Here is an 18855-nt window from a genome sequence, read left to right on the forward strand (position 1 = left end):
TTCCATCATTCTTCTGCTCTTGTCTTCTTGTGGAGTTGGTATTTGTGTGAGGAGGGAACCTGAAAGGTAATGGAAGTGAAGATGACAGCTCCCCAGGTGAACTCTGAATTTACAGAGTAAAATGTAAAGGTCTCTCACAAGCCAGGGCCTATAGGGAAGCTGGAATAGCTTTTGAAAGATTAAGGAACTAAGTACATGCTGCAAGCTCTGATTTAAAGAACAGTCTTATCTTAAACACTGCAATGGAAGAACACAGTCTTTGTACAAAGTTCAGTCCAAGCAAAGAATATTACTTGTGCTTTGTTAGTTATCGTTGCTGGGGAATATTCCCTTATTCACCTTAAAGAAAAGGTGGGGTCCTTAATTGTTAATATTTTGTGAAAGTTGTCAAATATTTTAGATTTGCTTTTCAGTTGTTTCACCAAGTGCTTCCTTATGTGCATTTCACACTAAATAGAAGCACTTCAGCTGTGTTTTGTGCATTCAGCATCATGTGGGTAAGTTTTGAGTGTTTGGAAAAGAAAAACAGCACATTAAGCTTACACTAAGGGACATGAAGGAACACAAAAAACCACACAATTGGGGGGGGGCAGGACAGTGAGAAATTAGAAGACTCGGATATGTTTATTCCACTGGGAAATAATTCTTTTGATCTCCAGGGAGCTGTATGAATTTAGGAGAGAAGAATGACAGGTAATTTCTAGTTACCTTTTTTTTTTTTTTTCTGAAGCAGAGCCGCAGGTTTTTTTCCTCTCCCCCCCCTTTTTTTTTTTTTTTTTTTTGCCTTTATTATCATCAGACTTTAATTTCTCTGAAATGATCTAGTGTCAGTGGAGCCTAAGAACATTCAAACAGAATATCATACACACCTGTCAGACCATGGGGCAAGTGATAAGGGGATGCCAGTATAAGAACCATAGGAATTAGTTCTTTGATGTACAGTTTTAGAGCTAATGGCACCTCACTCATCTTAAGACAGAGCTTTGACTGCAGACAGTTTTGTAAGTCCCCACTTGTATTAGTATATTTGCTGCTTAATTTGATGTATTTTTTTACTTTTTATTAAATGGAAATTCAGCTGCTGACTTTTGTCCCTAATAACTTGAAATATGTAAACCAAGTGCATCACAGCAAACTGTTTCAAGGAAACAGATTAAGTGTGCTAATTCATGATCAAGCTTGTCTTCTGCATTAATTCTTTATCCTGCTCCCCTTCTCCCTTTGAATTCTGCATGTCCTTAAAGTGTTGGGATCCAGAACCACTTTCAGTACTGTGACTGTGCCTGGGGACAAGCACAGCATAGTCACTTGGTCCACGCTGCCTGCCCAGAGAGGGATGGGATGAGTGGCTGGAGGCAAAGACTTCAGAAACTTCCAGCTAGACTCTCAAGAGCATGTCTGATCATGGCTCTAGAAACACAGCGAATGATTAATGTAACTCCAAACCTGTGCTGATTTGTATCATAATCAGCATCAATGCTAGTGGAGGAGGGTGTATCTGCTCTGCCTTTCCAGACTGCAGCACTCTGCCGTGGCTGGTACGGCAGTCGTTTCAGAACAGTTGTGCAAGGTGTGTTCTTCTGTGTGTGCAGTGAAGTCACTGTGTGTGCAGCCAAGTGCTAGGCTGTGTGCTGGCCTAGAGAAGGCAGCCTCTAGGTCAGAGGACAGTCAAGAGTTGCTTGGTGCTCTCAGATCCATTGCAGTCCATTTTTATAATCTCACGGGTTATCGCTGCTTTATAAAAGTTTTTCTTCTTCCTGGCTCATCCCTTTCTTCTTCTCATTCCTGGGGCTTCCACGTGCTTAAATCCAAGCTCAGGCTTTTAGTAGGGTGATTTTACATGGCTTAGAACAGACAAATCTGAATTGTTCTCTGTCTGTGTCCTTTGCCCGCCCTGGTTGCCGGTGGTGCTGCCCAAGCAACTGCACTGCTAGATGAAAAACAAAACAAATTGGTTCAGAGGAGATGGAAAAAAACCAAATTGGTGCACGAGGAAAGAGCACGTGCCATTTTGCACGAGAGTTTCAGCTGTCACTGCCGAAGCCTGGCCGAGTTGCAGTGTCAGGTCTGTCACTTGTCACGGATCAGGGTTCTGGTCTGACGGTAACACCCGTGCCTCCCGTCAACGAGGGCTTCGCATCTGGAGCGTTTTGGCTTTCCAGGTGTGCAGTTCTTTTTGTTTGATGCTCTGAAATGTGAAGCAGAGGTGAAACCCCGCAGCATAGGTAAGCTGGTAACTGTAGCAGTTACACTTGGTTGGATTTTTCTCTGTGAAAGATAGATAAGTCACCTTCCCTGTGTGTTGCTGTTGTGGTTCAAGAATGGTATTCTTCCAGCACAGTGCTCCCACTGAAACCACACCTTACTCACTCGCTCCTCCCCTTGCCCCCTTCCCCTGCAATGGGCTGGAGAGGCACAAAAGGTAAAGAGAACAGGTTGAAAGCAGAACAATTTACTGGAAACTACTGTGAGATAATAAACCAAACGGAAAAAACAACAACATTATTAATGACAGAGGGTACAAGAATGTTTCACACAGAAACAGCAATACCCAACGCTGTGTGGACCTGGCAGGGACCCCTCCTTCCCAGAAGAGACTCCTTTCCCCTGGGCCCAGCAATGGCATCAGGTGGCATAGAGTAACCTCCAAGTGATTTCAGTAAAACTTAAATAAGCTTGGGGGGGTGGGGGAGAGAGTGATAGGACTTCAGCTGATACTTCTGCTGACCTGTAGTCTGTGAGTTTTTGCTGCAGGAATTCTTTCTGCTTCAATGCAGGCGTTTGGATGCCAACCACATCACTGCCATACCAGAGGACAGCTTTGAGGGCCTGGTGCAGCTGCGTCACCTCTGGCTGGACGACAACAGCCTGACAGAAGTTCCCATCTACCCGCTCAGCAATCTGCCCTCTCTGCAGGCGTTAACGCTGGCTCTCAACAAGATAACGCACGTTCCTGACTATGCATTTACAAACCTTTCCAGTCTTGTCGTCCTGTGAGTGTTTGTATTTCATGGGTCGCTTTGCTTTTCTCCTCGGCTACGGTTTTCATTAAACAGAAAGTCAGATGGGCTATGGGTGGTGAAATTGATTTATATATTCCCGATATCTCGTCATAGGAGTGAATATTTCAAACCAGTGGTTGACAGGGAAAGCTTTCAGATATATTAAAAGGAGGAAAAAATTTGTTTTATCTGAGACCTGTTTCTGTGTAGTCTTGAAAATCTCCAAGAAATAATATGTAAACCTAGTTTGATATATATGTTTAAATCATATTTTTATCACACTTCTGGATAGTGAATAAAGAATTAAAATAGCTTGACTGCAGGCAATCTATTCTGTTCCCATATGAGGATGATATATTTCTGTCTGGAAATGCAAGACATCCTTTTACAAAATCTACCCCTGCAATATTTTTTTCCAAATCATTTAACTCTCTTGAGTTCATAGAAATATCTGCTAATACGTTCACTTATAGGAAATAATTCCCTCTGTTTTGGTTTTTCTTTTTAGACATCTTCATAATAATAAAATAAAAACAATAGGAAAGCACTGTTTTGATGGATTAGACAACCTGGAAACCTTGTAAGTATATTTCTTAAAATAATTTCTTGTTCAGTGTTTGTCTCGTTCTCAGCTTTAATCAAGGTTACGATCCTGGTATGATGAAGGTTTTGCAGATCAGGCACTGTGCAACACATGCCACTAACACACTTAGGTCCAGCTCAGGTTTTGGAACTGAAGGCTGGTATCGGTGCAGTGCTCCACCAAAACTAATTAACTGTGTTGAGAAGCAGGTAAATATTAGCCTGGGTGAAATGTCACGCTGGAGGATGTGGCTCTAATGTTCTTAGCCCTGATCTAGCCTGGTGTATCTTTGCATAGCACTCCACTGAGCCAGGTGGATACATCACAAGTGTTTGAGTGGCCCCAGGGGTGATAAGGGACAAATATTTGTTTCTCAGATTTGCTGTAGGATTAAACATATCTTAAGATATGTTGCCAAAACTGTTGTGTGACAGCGGGAGGTTTCCGAGGGGGCCCCAGTGAGCTGTTTCTCCACTGCTCCTCCTCCTCAGGCTCCAGAGTGCCTCGTGGGCAAGGAATGGCTTTCAGCTGCTTGGGCTGCATTTCCCATTTCCCTTCAGCTCACTCAGTGAATATCTAATAAGCAATATCTCCCTCAGCAGCGCGTTTTGTTACGCTTAGGAGAACGTTAAATAAATAAAACTAATGAAGGAGGGCAGGGGCAAGGCAGTGCCAGCCTCTGTTAACAGGAGGAATTTGGATGAGTCCAGAAACGCTGCTTACTCCACCTTGTTGTTCTCTTAGAACCTCAGTTAAGTAATGAGATTGTGTAAATATGCACAGCTGATGTAAGACTGAAAAGGGGGGTTGCTGCTTATAAAGGAATCCCTTTTGCAGATAAAAAAGACTGTGACAGGTCCTGACATCACTGCTGGAACAGTGACATGTTAGCTGAGAATTCCACAGATCCCTGTCGCTGACGTGTATTGATTCAGTGTCATGAGATTTCTCTGTGCTTCTAATTTATTTTATTTGTAATTGCTTTTGCTGTGAGGTCTGCTGTTAGCTAATGGCTTATTTACTCTTTGTTTTATAAAACCTGGGCGAAAAGTGTTTTTAGTAAGCTAATAAAGAGTAATCATTTGTACTAGGGTTTTTTTTCTGTTTGTTCTTCTTTTTTTTTTTAAATAATCTTTGAAATCATAGTTCATTTCCATGTAAATTCTGTTGAAGAAAAATCTGTGAGGTATTGGAAAATACTGAGCTTTGCCGTAAGGAAATAATATTTGACTTAATATGAATAATCCTCTGGATAATATTAAACATCTCACCTAAGTTATTAGCTGGTTTATAAAGCATGTAAAACATCAGAAGACTAAATCTAAGTTGAAGTTATTCTATGATCTAGTTAAAGGTGTTCTGAGAACTTTTTACTTTCATTGGACTGTCTTAAACAAAAAACTGTTTTTGATAATTCATGACTACTGTTAAAATATTTTAATGTTCTTGCTTTGTTTCTTCTAGGGATTTAAATTATAATAACATGGTAGAGTTCCCTGAAGCCATAAAAGCACTCCCAAGTCTAAAGGAGTTGTGAGTATTACTTATTCTCCCTTTTTACTGGTTTTCTTTCTCCTTTCCATAAATAAAAAAAAAAAAGAAAAGAAAATCCTGGATTTAAGAGTGTTTGTCTCATTATGCAGCAGCCTAAATCAGTTTAAGTTATGCTAAGTGAAGCTATAATTAAAGGAAAATATAATCATCATCTGGAGAGGGAATGTGTTGAAAATTATTTTGGAGTTACATAAGCAAACAATTTATTCAGGGGAACCATTAGCATAGATCTTAATCACAGGCTGGTTTTGGCCTCCAGTAGCAGAGTTAAGTATTCATTGATCACACATGTTTTCCTTGTCCCCTCCTTAACAGAGGAGTAAGAAAGGTGAAAGTACAGCGTCAGGTTTGGGCAGAATAATTTCTTTCTAATGAAATATTTTCAGTTTAGCTGATGTGCAGTGGACAGAAATCAGACCTTTAAAGTTATCCCTACAGTTTAACATATTCCTGTTTCATTGCAGTCTTGGTTTTGGCAGGATTGGGAATTGAGTAGATGTGAAGAAAATGGCTCTTGGTTGAATCTGCTGGCAGTGTATTTTTAAATGTTGATTTTCTTCTTTGTTAATAAATATCTCTAGGGGATTTCACAGTAACTACATTTCCATAATTCCTGATGGTGCATTTGCAGGAAACCCCCTTCTAAGAACGATGTAAGTAATTTTCACGCATCTATTTTTAGCTGTTAGCAGACAGTGACTCTAAGAACAACCATTGAAACATGTTTTTCATTTCCCAGACATTTGTATGATAATCCTTTGTCTTTTGTGGGGAACTCAGCATTTCAGAATCTGTCAGATCTGCATTCCCTGTAAGTACTCTCTTGACAATACAGTACAATAAATGGGTATGAAATGTGGTGCCTAAGAACTCAAAATAAATAGATTTTCTGACTCCCTCTTACCTTATAATTTTGTTGCAGTAAGTCTTAACAACATTGTTATTGTTGGGAATACCAGTTTCTTAAGAAGCTTTAGTAAATATGCTCTGCAACCTTTTTTTTTTTTTTTTATTACCTTTCATAAGACACATAACCCCAGGCCAAATGCTCAGGTTCTTACTTAAACAAACTGCAATATGTCCTCAGTGGTTTTTTGAGCAGGGATGTACATTGTGAGAATGTTTTGCAGGTTAGCACATGCACGGCCTCAGAAGGTATCAGTTCTGGGGGTGACAAATAAGCAAAGTGGAGTAAAACTTTGAACTGCAAACTAAACTTTTCGAATGTGGTATTGACATCACTCTTTCCAGTGTGATGAATTCCAGTTGTTTGCTCATGGAGGAGTAATTTATCAAGCAAAGAAGTAGTATAAAAAGCAGTGGAAAGACCATCTTTCACAGACTATTCAAGTGTAAAATTTAAATAAAAGCAGTGAGAGTGTTAGAATGTCTCCTTAGTGCAAATATCTACCTGATAATAAGCTTGAATGTCACAATTCAATTTCACAACAGTTTACAGCTGATTTTCATGGGGATTTTTTTTTTAGGGTCATTCGTGGTGCCAGCATGGTGCAGTGGTTTCCTAATTTGACAGGAACCATAAACCTGGAGAGCTTGTAAGTATCTTCTGCAGAAATAAATTCCAGTAATTTCTTGGGTGTGCCTCTTGTGAAGTAATTGAAATACAGTAAGTGGATCTGGAGAGCAACTGCCTATAGTTCCCTTCCTGTCAATAGATGTAATGATACAGCTTTTCTCACGTCATACCTGGGTGCCTCTTGATATTTTTATTTTTTTTTTTTTTAGTAGGGTAAGCTGATAAAAGCCTGTGAAAAGGCCATTGGTACTAACTCCCTCTCACAGAAATGAAAAGCAGAAAAGTTGTCCTCTTCCAAAAAAAAATATATATTTGGTGGGTGAATCTAGCACCCTGATAGCTGAGACACCATCCTTATCCTGCTCTTATATATGCTTGTTATGCCATCTGCCATCAACAATACAAGCATTTAGATAGGTGGCTTTGTTGATGTTTGTTTGTTTGTTTTGCTTTTTCCACAGAACTCTAACAGGGACCAAGATAAACAGCATTCCTGTTAATTTATGCCAGGAGCAAAAGGTGCTTCGAACTCTGTGAGTAGCCTCTCTTTTCCATCTGCATCAGAATGCTTTGAAAGAAACTTAAGTCTAACCTAAAGCAAAAGCATTGCTTTGAATCCTAATAGTTCTGTCCAAGTTGGAAATTCTGGTTTCTTGATTCTTCATGTCAAGACAGTAGTCATCTACATTCAGAGGTTAAGGAAGAGTTTAGTTATAGTGCTTTGACTTTTTGTGTCCAGGAACACAGGAGAGAGCACCAGGAACTTAAAAGAAATGGAGATGAGGATGAGGAAGGAAATTGCAGTACAAAGTTCAGACAGAAAAAGCAGTAAGGATGTGTTAAAATTAATGGAAAAAAACCCCAAATGCTAACTGAAGCCATCAGGACAGTAGGGACAAACCATGTTTGCGAAGGATACGTGTAGGAAAATGTGGAACAAAAGCAAATCCTGAAAAAGGGAGGAGAAAAAGTAGGCTCTGTTTTATCGAACTAAAAAATGGGGAGAAGGAATGATAGAGTGGGATTTATTTTCAAGTGGCAGTTTAACTTTTGCATAGAAATTTTAAGATTATTAGCTTGTTTCTGGTTTCCTGTTTTCATTTTGCTGCATAGTTGCAGAGTACATTCTGAGCTTTCCTAGCTCGCTTAGGGAGGTACCAGCACACTACATCAAAACTGGCACCAAATTCCTGCATTACATGCAAGTTATCCAGCTTATTCTGAAAAAGCAGGTTATCAATAAGCTTTTTTGTATTACAGCTCTCAGAATTCAGGGAACTTGTACAGTATGCTTTTAGGGTATTAATGTACTCAGATAGATACCCACTTGGGGTTCCCTCTGTGATTTTCTTTAAGCTGCCCTTAGTTTTTCCACAGAATGTTACAAACAGGAAGATTTTTCTGTCTGTCTGTGTAATAGTTCCCAGTGATTGGATGTTTCGAGTAGAAAGGAAATTTTCTATTTTCTGTTTTGAAGGGACTTGTCTTATAACAATATAAAGGACCTCCCAAGTTTTAAGGGCTGCCGCTCCTTGGAAGAAATGTAAGTAGAAATAAGTGTTGTTTATTAACTCCTTAATATGCTGAGTCCACGTCCCTGGAAGCTTTTTTGCTTCATGTTTGATGGTTAAGTTTCTAAAATTAGGGAGAGGGATAGATATGACCACCTCCTGTGAGGAGTGGAGTGTGCTGGACAGAGAATTCAACCACCTGTGTTTTCCTCAACTTGTGAATGTTTATTTATTATTCCCATGGCACAGAAGAAATGAAAGGCGCACCTCAATCCTGTGTTTCAGGGCAGTATTGCTGTGCACATGAATGGAATGAGCATTTATGTCTTTCCTTCCTGCCTGTTCTCTCCCACTCTTCAGTTCCCTCCAGCCATCATCAACTCATGCTTGTGTAAAATGAGTTTTGATTTCTAGTCCTTGTAAGACGCATTTAAAGCCCGTCTTTGTTTTTCCTTACTTCATTGCTTTAAATCTACTAAAGCTGAATTGGCAGACCTGACACAATTTTTCCACCTGTTCTTACTTTTTCCTCTTACTTCTCCTTCTACCTCTCAAGTTTCTTCCCCCTTAGTCAGAGTGGGGCTAGCAGGCCTACGGACCTTTGTTATCCTGTTGACATCTCCAGACTCATTGTTCATTTTAAAGGGAGCTAGTGAACTGGAATTAAAATTTTCCCACTAGCTCTTGAGGCATTTATCAGTATTTTCCTTTCATAAATCTGCATTTTGGGAAATGGAAGTGTACCTGTGGTTAAAATATGCCTAAAGACTTCCTGCAGAACGGAGTAGAGTTGTTTTAACTCTTTGTGTGACTCTCCAGCATTCACAAAGTGTAATTTTCAGCTTGTAAGTAATTCAGTCCACACTTAACAGTCCTTTCTGAATTCAGTGAGTTGTGCATTGGGCAGAGGTGCCACGAAAGTGCTTCATGGTTGTATTAATGTAGCTAATGCAAAATACTTAAGCAGTCTGACCACAAGGGGAAATGAGAAAAATTCCTGCCATTGATAAGACTAAATGCATGTATTAGCAGGTACCAAACTCTGCCTTGGTTTGAAGTCAGCCCTGTTAGCTAATAAAGTTCTGTTTCTGCTTCTTGCCTTTGCAGTTCCTTACAACATAATCAAATACATGAAATTGCTGAGGACACCTTTCAAGGCCTGTCCTCCCTTCGTGTCCTGTAAGTGTACCCAGCTGCAGTGCTGAGCAAAACAAGCTCATGGTTTTGATTCCCATGTAAACTGATGTCAGGGTTTGGTGCTAATAAATTTGATTGATGGCAAAAGGCCAGGTATGCTGGATCCTAAGGTAAAGTAAACCAAATACAGAAGGTACTAGCAGCAGTTGGTTTCAGCCCCATCCCTTCTACTATCTATTTTTTTCTAGCCTATAAAGGTATTTTTTTATATATGGAGACTGAAAATGAGGGATTTTTTTTCCAGGACTCCACAGTTTTGCATTTATAACTATATTATTCCATTCTATAGTATTTATTGGAGAGATCCTATCTGTTTTCCTCAGGAGGAGCAGATCAGTAAACAAATGATACTCTCCCCTTACATCTCTAGGTATATGAAGATTACATGAGAAACATTCTAAATTATCAGGAAAAAAAAATCCACAAATTGACAGGTATTTTAAAAAAGAATAAGTCGTGGTGGCCCAGCAGAAGCTGGAGCTGGATTTTGACTTCCAAAAAAGCAGATGCTCTTCTGCCTGTTCTTTTGTAGCCTTCCCCCACCTCTGCCAGTGTGCCCTGCTAGAGGTGCAGTTGTCACCAAAGTGGTCATCCTGGCACCTTCGTGCTGGAATAGGTGGTGCCAGAGCCAGGCTCTGCCTTGGCAGCACAGGCTGTGCTCCTGGCAGCAGAAAGGAAGGGAAAGGGAGCAGGAGTGGGAGATGGATTCTACTTTGGGGAGGAGGAGAAGCAGGATACAGCTGCCTTACCAAGGGATTTGGCTGCTACTGCACCTGGCTGACTGGGAAGAGAGGGGAAATGATCTGCTGTTTTGACAAAGGCATGATGTATTTGTCACCTTAGCTTTTTTTTTTTTCCAGTACAGTGGATGTTACAAAGATCTGGTGAAACTGCTAAAATAATCTCCTTTGGCATTCATTGCAGGGACCTGAGTAGAAATCGGATTCGTCAGATCCACAAGGAAGCTTTTATCTCTGTTGGAGCTCTTGTTAACCTGTAAGTAGGCCATTTGTGCAGTCACTTCCTCTCTCTATTTTATAAAACTGCCAAGATAATAAATACTTTTAGCTTAAAACTGATATATGCCCATCATTTAATATCTGTAAAAGTCCTTCCTACTTCAATGAAGTGTATACTATAGGATCTTCAAACTTACTGTGTTTGTAACACTATCTTAATATTCACGTTCCAGAGACCTAAGTTTCAATGAACTCACTTCAATTCCAACTGAAGGACTGAGTGGACTGAACCAGCTCAAACTCACAGGCAATTCTGAGCTGAAGGAAGCTTTGGCAGCAAAGAACTTCGCAAAGCTCCGGTAGGTTGGTAAATAACACCACAGAGTGCCTCGTTTGTTTTTACAGCAGCAAGCAATGGGACAGTAACTGAAGCCAGTTTAGACAGTACTCATGACAGATGATCAGACCCTTTGCTGAGCCCTGTAGTGCCTCAGTGTTGGTGTATATGAAAGGGCTTCTGACTCTTCTGGTTCAAGAAGCCATTTGCAGACAATTTTCTCAGTACCTTTTCTGCTTTTCCTCCACCACTTTTCCAGGGGGACACCGTCTCACCTGGGAGGAGTGGTTTGGGTGGATTTCCATTTGTTATTGAGCTGAGCACATCTGTCTTTTACTGTGAAACATGGGAGCAGATGCACAGGTGTCTCATTCCATAATTGCCATGCTTTATATATACACTATTTATTCTTGGAGGAAAATGATAAGAGTAAAAATAATCGCTCAAATGGAAACTTGTAACTGATTTCTGTGGGAGGTGAACCAGACAGCAGTGAACTGCTTTCCATTTTCAAAGATCTTTCTGCACATTAAGAAGAAGCAGTTAAAAATTATTTCCCACACTGTCCGATGGAAAAAGTGGAGATGAAGCTGCTGTTAATTTGTAAAAGGCCAGCAAAGGAATCCATGTCACTTTTAGACTCAGGCTTCAGCAGTACTGTGGAAACAGCAGATTGTGTTTTAGGTTTTGATCTGTGTTTGAGAATTGTTGCTTTCTGGGATTCTTTAGACTGACATTCCTCCTAAATGTTTGCAAGAAGAGAATTCAGGAACAATACTGCAGATAGTCGATAATGAGTCAGAAAAATTAGCTTCTGGTCTACCATTACTTCATTGCTTATGTAGATTTTTTACTCTGTGTAAAAACCCTGTGTGCAGGTGTATTTCTCTGCCAGAATAATAGTATGAACCATTTCTGCCAAACATATAAAAAACATGTAAAAGAAATTAGAAATCTTATTTCAGTACCACAAATGAAGAGTGAGACGGAAAGTTGTAACTTAAAAGCTTGTAGTCATCTGGGAATTAACTTTCTTACAAAACAGTTACTCTTTAATTAGCGTGCTTAATTAGTTTTTAGTTTAATTTGTACAGCAATGCCACAAACACTGATCAGAATTTGGTTTGTATACCAAATAGAATGAATAGTAGAGAGCTAAACCTTAGTAACATTTTCTCTGTGCTTCTCACAGCAGGCAAGACTTATATACATCACCTGTCCTTTATCTCAGTGCCAGAGTTGCTCAGAAATGGTTACTCCTGCTCCAAACTGAAGTAGTTTTTTATTAGCACCTGTGACAAAAAGAAGCTTTAAGTTTAGCAGTAAAGCGTGCTCTCTAAATATTTTTAATAGACAGTAATCTTAACTTTGGTTACAATGCTTACCAGCCTTTGCTGTTCTGCCTGTATTTCAGGTCACTCTCTGTACCATATGCTTACCAGTGCTGTGCATTTTGGGGTTGTGATTCTTACTTAAACTCCAACGCTGAAGATCCCAGTCACCAAGATCAAGGTGCCTCGGTGGATCGTGAGAAGGGTAAATGTTTCACTGTAATTAACCAGCAGTGTATGTTTTGTGCTGGACTCAAATAACAGTGCATGTTGTCCTTGAATAAGGGAGCATGAAAAATGTCAATCTTTATAGGGCTACAAAAGCTGAAAGTGCTTAGCAATTGCTTGCAAATCAGCAGTGCCGTGTTCCTTCTAAATACGTGGAAAGGTGTTTGTCAGACACGCTACTCGCAGGTTGAATTTGTCATGGTTTTATCATTCTCAGTATTGCAACCTTCCTATTCAGACAGGGCTTGTCCCTTCCACTGCCTGTTTCAGAGTCCTGGTGATCAAAGATGTTGCTTTGTTAAAAAGCATTGTGAGTGCCTGGGTCAGGCTGTGGTAACTCAAACTGCTGCAGCCTTTTCTTCACTGAGCTTTCGACCTGATGTGGTAAACCAGAGCAACTCCACTTGTTAAAGGCTGGAGTGCTGGTGAACTGTTAGGTCTTTGATCCCTCGAAAGATTATTACTCCCATCCTAGGCAGCTTCACTGCATTTCACTTTTATTTTCTTTCCACGACTAACGTGTTTTTCACTTTCACAGCTGATGTTCTGAGGAATGAGGAAAGTGAGGAACTGGGACAGACGATTATTCACTGTACACCAGCAACAGGTAAATCCTGTAATGTGCTTTAGCCACACTGAGAACTTTAGGCATGGTGTGAAGCAAAGAGCTGGCTGCAGAATTACATGTTTTTATTGCTGGTAATGGTTCTGTACACAGAAGATTAATTTATACAATGCTTTGGGTGAAACGTCACTTGATGTCAGTTTTGGATGAGCAATCACAAAGATTTGACTGAGCTTTAGACACGTAGCACTTTACTGGAGAACTATGCTGGGAAAAATACTGGAGTTTCTTTCCGTAAGCAGAACAATCAAGACTGTAATACTTTTATTTGGAGTCTGCTGTATTTAATGCACTGTGCCCCCTAACTCTGCTTTATTTTTGCCAAGGAGATGTCTGTGGAGCAGACTGTATGAATGCTTACCTGTTTCAGTGACAGTTCAGCCCGTCAAGCTCTCAAAGCTTGACTCAGACTGCTGTCGGTGGTGGCTTTAATGAAGCTTGATGTCTTCGCAGGAGAGTGGATGAGGAACACTCACATGATCTGTCCCCAGCCCTGCTGTAGCTGCATTAAGTGAGAGCAGAGGGCTGTTACAAGTAGTTGGAGTAGACAGTAGCATCTTAAACTGCTAGAGACACTTAAGCAATGAACAGTCTTACTGGCATACCAGAACTACCAATTCAGGCTTGAACAGTCCACGAGTGTTGAAAGTCTTTGATTTTGCAATGAATATTTCCATTCCAGGCAGCTTTTTTTCTGCCCTTCTGCTTCTCTCTCTCTCTCTCTCTCTCAAACTGCAAATTTCCATACATGGTTCCACTCAGCTCCTAAAGCGATTACGGGTGATGCTTCCTTGCCTTGGCCACAGCCTCTCCAGAGGATTCCTTCCATGCATCTTGTATGCTCTTTTTTGCACAGAAAGGAACACATAGATTGGGGGGAAACAGTGTGCTTCCAGTAAAGTTACTTCTGGATGAGCAGGAGTTATCCAAGGCTTATTTCATTCTTTTCTCTTAGCTGGTGTTTTACATTATGAAAATCTGTTCGTTCTCCATCTTTTGGGCTAGCTCCAGCTTAGTATCCAGAGTATCACAAGGATTTCTTGATCACAGCCAAAGAGAACTGTGGTCAGACAGTCCGATATATTATTAATGTAATTGTACATAATCTGAGAGTTAATTTGCTAATGCTGCTTATTTGCTTTTGATCTCCTGTTCACAGAATGAGAATTCAGATGGTGTGTTACATGGGTTAAATCTTTGAAGTCTTCAGCTCTTTCTTTTTTGCCCATGCCAGAAATGCTGTAGTAGATCTAAAAGGAACGAAGAGCTTGTTTTACAAGTTCAAAATTTGCCTTGTTTTTCACCAGTCCCTCCCATACTAACAAGTTTCTGTGCCGTGTTGTCATCTGGTCATAAGTAAGATACTCCACCCACCGTGTAAGTTCTGAATCACTGCTCAACTCGTAGATCCACCTTTCACTTTGCCTAATGGCAGGAATGGATTGCTGAACAGTGGTGTTCAGGTAGCTCAGATTCTCTGAAAGATGTGAAACTCATCCTTCCAAGCATGTATTTTTCCCTTCCTCCCACATGGGCTGGAAAGGTTCAACTCTTCTGTTACTTAAAATCAGTAGGATTTCCCTAGGAAATAATTAGAAGGGTAAGCAACAGTAGAGACCTTTTTTCCTTGTCTTGCCTCCTATTATTTTGCTTGTTGGGCCTTTTTTACTGTTTAAGCATTTATAATAAGAAGAAAAAATCGTTTTCCCATATGGCTTTCCAAGCTCACAGTGATTTCAGTGACAAGGATAGAGGACAGGGCTTGTGGTAAATTCCTGTTTTTATTGAAGCTGATTAAATTGAACTTGTCGGCTGTTTTACAGATGTTTCCTTGTGACCAAAAGTTACTCCTGAAGGCATGTTTGTAAATCACTTTTTGAGAGAACATGTGCCTTCTAAAAAATTCCTTCCCCTTAACAAGTGGGTTGTGAACATTTGCTTTTACACTTTTTGCCAACCTTTTTTTATGACATATAAAATCTAAATAAAATGAAGTATTTAGGTGGCACTAATAAAAGCTATTTTGAGTAGCTAAAAGGTAATTAAGTTTGTTTGGCTAACTTGTTTATACAAAGTGTTCTCAAGTGACCATTCACTGTGGTAGTTATTATTTCAGGCATAATTAATTAGTAAATAGCTTCAGCAGAATAGTTTACTTTCAGCTGACCTATTTAGCAGTTCAGCTCTGTACTCTATTCATGAATTAATGAGTACTCGTGTAATACCTTTTCAAAATCTTGCTTGTTAAGGCAGAATTTTTTCCTAAATTGGTTGTCCTTCTCTTTGTTTTGTGTTTTCTTCTAGGTGCCTTTAAGCCTTGTGAATATTTATTGGGCAGCTGGATGATTCGACTTACTGTCTGGTTTATTTTTTTGGTTGCTTTGTTCTTCAACCTGCTTGTCATGTTAACAATATTTGCATCCTGTACTACATTGCCATCTTCCAAGCTCTTTATAAGCCTGATTTCTGTCTCTAACTTATTCATGGGAGTCTATACTGGTATTTTAACTTTCTTGGATGCTGTCTCTTGGGGAAGATTTGCTGAATTTGGCATATGGTGGGAGACTGGCAGTGGCTGCAGAGTTGCTGGGTTTCTTGCAGTCTTTTCGTCAGAAAGTGCCATTTTTTTCCTGATGTTGGCAGCTGTTGAACGGAGCTTCTCTGCAAAGGAGTTCATTAAAAAGGGGAAAAGCAATCGCCAAAAACAATTTCAAATTGCAGCAGTTTTTGCTTTCCTGTGTGCCGTGGTGGCAGGATGCTTACCACTTTTTTATAAAGCCGAGTACTCAGCGTCCCCCCTTTGCTTGCCCTTCCCCACCGGAGAAACGCCCTCACTGGGTTTCACGGTAACCTTAGTGCTCCTGAACTCGTTAGCGTTTTTGCTAATGGCCGTTATCTACACTAAACTGTACTGCAACCTGGAAAAAGAGGATCTCTCCGAGAACTCCCAGTCCAGCACGATTAAGCATGTCGCCTGGCTGATCTTCACGAACTGCATCTTCTTCTGCCCCGTTGCGTTCTTCTCGTTCGCGCCGCTGATCACCGCGATCTCCATCAGCCCCGAAATCATGAAGTCGGTTACTTTGATATTTTTCCCGCTGCCTGCTTGCCTGAACCCAGTCCTGTACGTGTTCTTCAACCCAAAGTTCAAGGAAGACTGGAAGCTGCTCAGGCGCCGCCTGAGCAGGAAGAGCGGGGCGGTGGCGATCGCCGTCAACGCCCAGGGGGGCTGCGCGACGCAGGACTTTTACTACGACTGCGGCGTTTACACCCACCTGCAGGGCAACCTCGCCGTGTGCGAGTGCTGCGAGTCGCTCCTCTTATCCAAGCCCGCGCCCTGTAAACACTTAATCAAGTCCCAGAGCTGCCCCACGCTGGCGGTGGTGCCTTGCCAGAGGCCGGACGGCTACTGGTCGGACTGCGGCACCCAGTCGGCCCACTCCGACTACGCGGACGAGGACGACTCCTTCGTGTCGGACAGCTCGGACCAAGTGCAGGCCTGTGGCCGCGCGTGTTTCTACCAAAGCCGGGGCTTCCCTTTGGTCCGGTACGCCTACAACACACCGAGAATCAAAGACTGAGAAAGGCTTTCTGCCGTCAGCCCTTCCAGCGAAGAGGTGTAACGCGTCGCAGACTGTCGCCTGCTTTCGACCTTTCGAGCAGGAAGCACTTTTTGTAACCCTTGTTTAGTGTCGTTTGTAAAGAAGGGAAGCGGGCGGTAACTTTCTTGAGCCATACGTTTAAAAAAAAAAAAAAATTTTAAACGAATAAATCCATTGCCCCGACTGTAAATAATTGGTGAACCAAATTTGTTACCCGATATTTTTACTCTTTCCACGCAACAGTGGTTTCTTTTATACGGTTTTTACATGCTAATGGTGTGTTTCCACGTTGTACTCCAGTTGTACTTTGCTTCTGCTGTTGGCGAGGTAAGTTCTGTTGATTTCCCTCCCACTCCCCCACCAAAGCACAATATAAAGGACAGCTGTTTGATATTATAGAAATTATTTTTAAATGTAACTTTTCTATGATTAAGCAAAAAAAAAAAATCTCTTGCTAGCTTTGTATAGTGTATTCAGCATTGAATCTCAGGATGAATTTTATTGCAGGGCCAAAAAAGGGATTAATTCTCCCATACGTAACTGTGACAGCAATATAGGAATACTATGTTTGTTTTGTATTTTAAGCCAATATTCAATTAAAAACAAAGAGGGGGCTGTTGCAGTAAAGCACTTGTAATCCACGATATTCTGTAGACTAGGGGAATAAGAATTTTAAGTTGTCAGGAATAGTAGGGTTGAACACATTTTTCCAGTGATGATGCATTATTACTTCAGGTGAACCACAGCGAGCTTCTTCAGTATTATGCAGTCAGGTCATCCCATTGGAAGGAATGTTGATGTATCAGGGGGTGTTAGCAGTGCTGTCAGTGTACACGGCTCATGTCTTTGCAGCCTGTTGAATGTTACAGCACTCCAGGGATACTTATGGATAGACTGAGCAAATGGAGGGAAAATGCAAAGCAATTTGGCAATGAAGAAAGGCATTTTTCCAATTATTTTACTGAGGGTGAATTACACTCTGTGAAGTCACTGATTTTTCATATAAATCAGTGCAGTCTTTTTAAACCATTAAAAGTCCTGAGACCCAAATGATTTAAGTACAATCGGTGATCCATTTTTTTCTATATTTAGTTTGAAATCTGATGGATATAAAGTTATGAATGCATGATTAAGTATTTATGTATGTTTCTTGAACAATCCGCTAAATCAAGAGCAAATCCACTGCCGTCCCAGTCAATCTGGAGACATTCTCGTTAAGAATTAAAGCTAGATTGCTGTTTTGAGAATTAAACTGTATATACTGTTCATACAATGAATTTTTATCTTTGTATTGTAAGTTATTTGATAGAACCCATGATGGAAAATGTGGCTTCAGTTTCATTTTGTTAATTAAAGCTACCTCCTAAACAATAGTGGCTGCCAGTAGCAGAGTGTTTAAAATGTGGTTTATATACTTTTTGCATTGTAAATAGATGTGGTTGTATATTGTCACTGTAATAAAAACAGAATCCTTGTATATCAAAATCATGTAGTTTGTACAAAGTATGGGAGGATTATTTACTGTATGCTGTTAATTTTGTAAGCCAAAATATTCACGTGTAAAAAGGGAAGAAAACCAACCCAGAGTTGTTAATTCTTATATTTACACTCATGAATATTACATCTGCAGTTAGCATGGAATGTTACACTGAAAGCTAATAAAGGGTACATGAATATTGATTGTTATTTATCTCTGTTTTTCTAAAGTCAATGCTGAAAATGGTGCACATGTAGAATTACTGAGCATAAATAATGTCATCTGCTCTCAGCTGCATGTGGTGAATTCACGAAAGAACTGCCAGAAAAATAAGAAAGTTGCCAATTTACACGTGGATTTATGATCTCTGACTAATGCTGAGTCTTGGCATTCAAAAGATTAAAACCTTCAGCGAGAAGTTTACTCTCTCTTACAAAGCCATCTCTTGATTAAAGATGTTATGTATCATGTTTGAGTTAAAATGTTTTTAGTATGGCTTGGATAATCATACAGATTATAATTTTCATATTGGTAATTTTTTTTTATGTTGAGAGTTGGGGTTTTTTTTTTAAGCTGTCATTTTGTAAGAGTCACAGTCTGTCCCACATTGCCCCTGTTGGCCAACCTGTCAAAGGTGACAAGAATGCTTCTCAAAAAGGACTATAAATGTCAGCTGCCATTTATAATCAGGAGAGCAGGAAATCCAAGCACCAGGCTTCTAGAAAGCCAGTTGTATTTTCAAACAACGCTCTTGAGAATGGATTTATTTCCTCTGTGTTTTACAAATGACTCTTCACTGAAATGCTATTAAAAAAGGTCAGATGTGATCCATTCGAAGCTCCAGTACTTCATTTTACATCAGTGTGTTTTTGGGGTTCAGTTATGCTGGTGGTTAACCCTTTACTGCAGTCA

The 18855-nt window shown here is 40.3% G+C and overlaps 1 protein-coding gene across 2 annotated transcripts in view; it reads left to right on the forward strand.

Annotated features, from left to right (window-relative positions):
* LGR4 (leucine rich repeat containing G protein-coupled receptor 4) overlaps positions 1 to 18144 on the forward strand; it is a 69223-nt gene extending 51079 nt beyond the window's left edge. For both annotated transcript variants that reach the window (XM_050335204.1, XM_050335206.1), the window contains exons 5-18: positions 2778 to 2993; positions 3511 to 3582; positions 5050 to 5118; positions 5721 to 5792; positions 5879 to 5950; positions 6627 to 6695; positions 7138 to 7209; positions 8154 to 8219; positions 9295 to 9366; positions 10309 to 10380; positions 10577 to 10702; positions 12095 to 12216; positions 12778 to 12846; positions 15169 to 18144. In XM_050335204.1, the coding sequence (XP_050191161.1) occupies positions 2778 to 2993; positions 3511 to 3582; positions 5050 to 5118; positions 5721 to 5792; positions 5879 to 5950; positions 6627 to 6695; positions 7138 to 7209; positions 8154 to 8219; positions 9295 to 9366; positions 10309 to 10380; positions 10577 to 10702; positions 12095 to 12216; positions 12778 to 12846; positions 15169 to 16445 (2446 nt within the window). In that variant the 3' untranslated portion in view covers positions 16446 to 18144. The remainder of the gene's footprint in view (positions 1 to 2777; positions 2994 to 3510; positions 3583 to 5049; positions 5119 to 5720; positions 5793 to 5878; positions 5951 to 6626; positions 6696 to 7137; positions 7210 to 8153; positions 8220 to 9294; positions 9367 to 10308; positions 10381 to 10576; positions 10703 to 12094; positions 12217 to 12777; positions 12847 to 15168) is intronic.
* Positions 18145 to 18855: the final 711 nt, after the last annotated feature.

Source organism: Myiozetetes cayanensis, unplaced genomic scaffold (assembly GCF_022539395.1).
Source record: "Myiozetetes cayanensis isolate MyiCay16 unplaced genomic scaffold, myiCay2020 scf6-25, whole genome shotgun sequence".
NCBI classification, from domain to species: domain Eukaryota; kingdom Metazoa; phylum Chordata; class Aves; order Passeriformes; family Tyrannidae; genus Myiozetetes; species Myiozetetes cayanensis.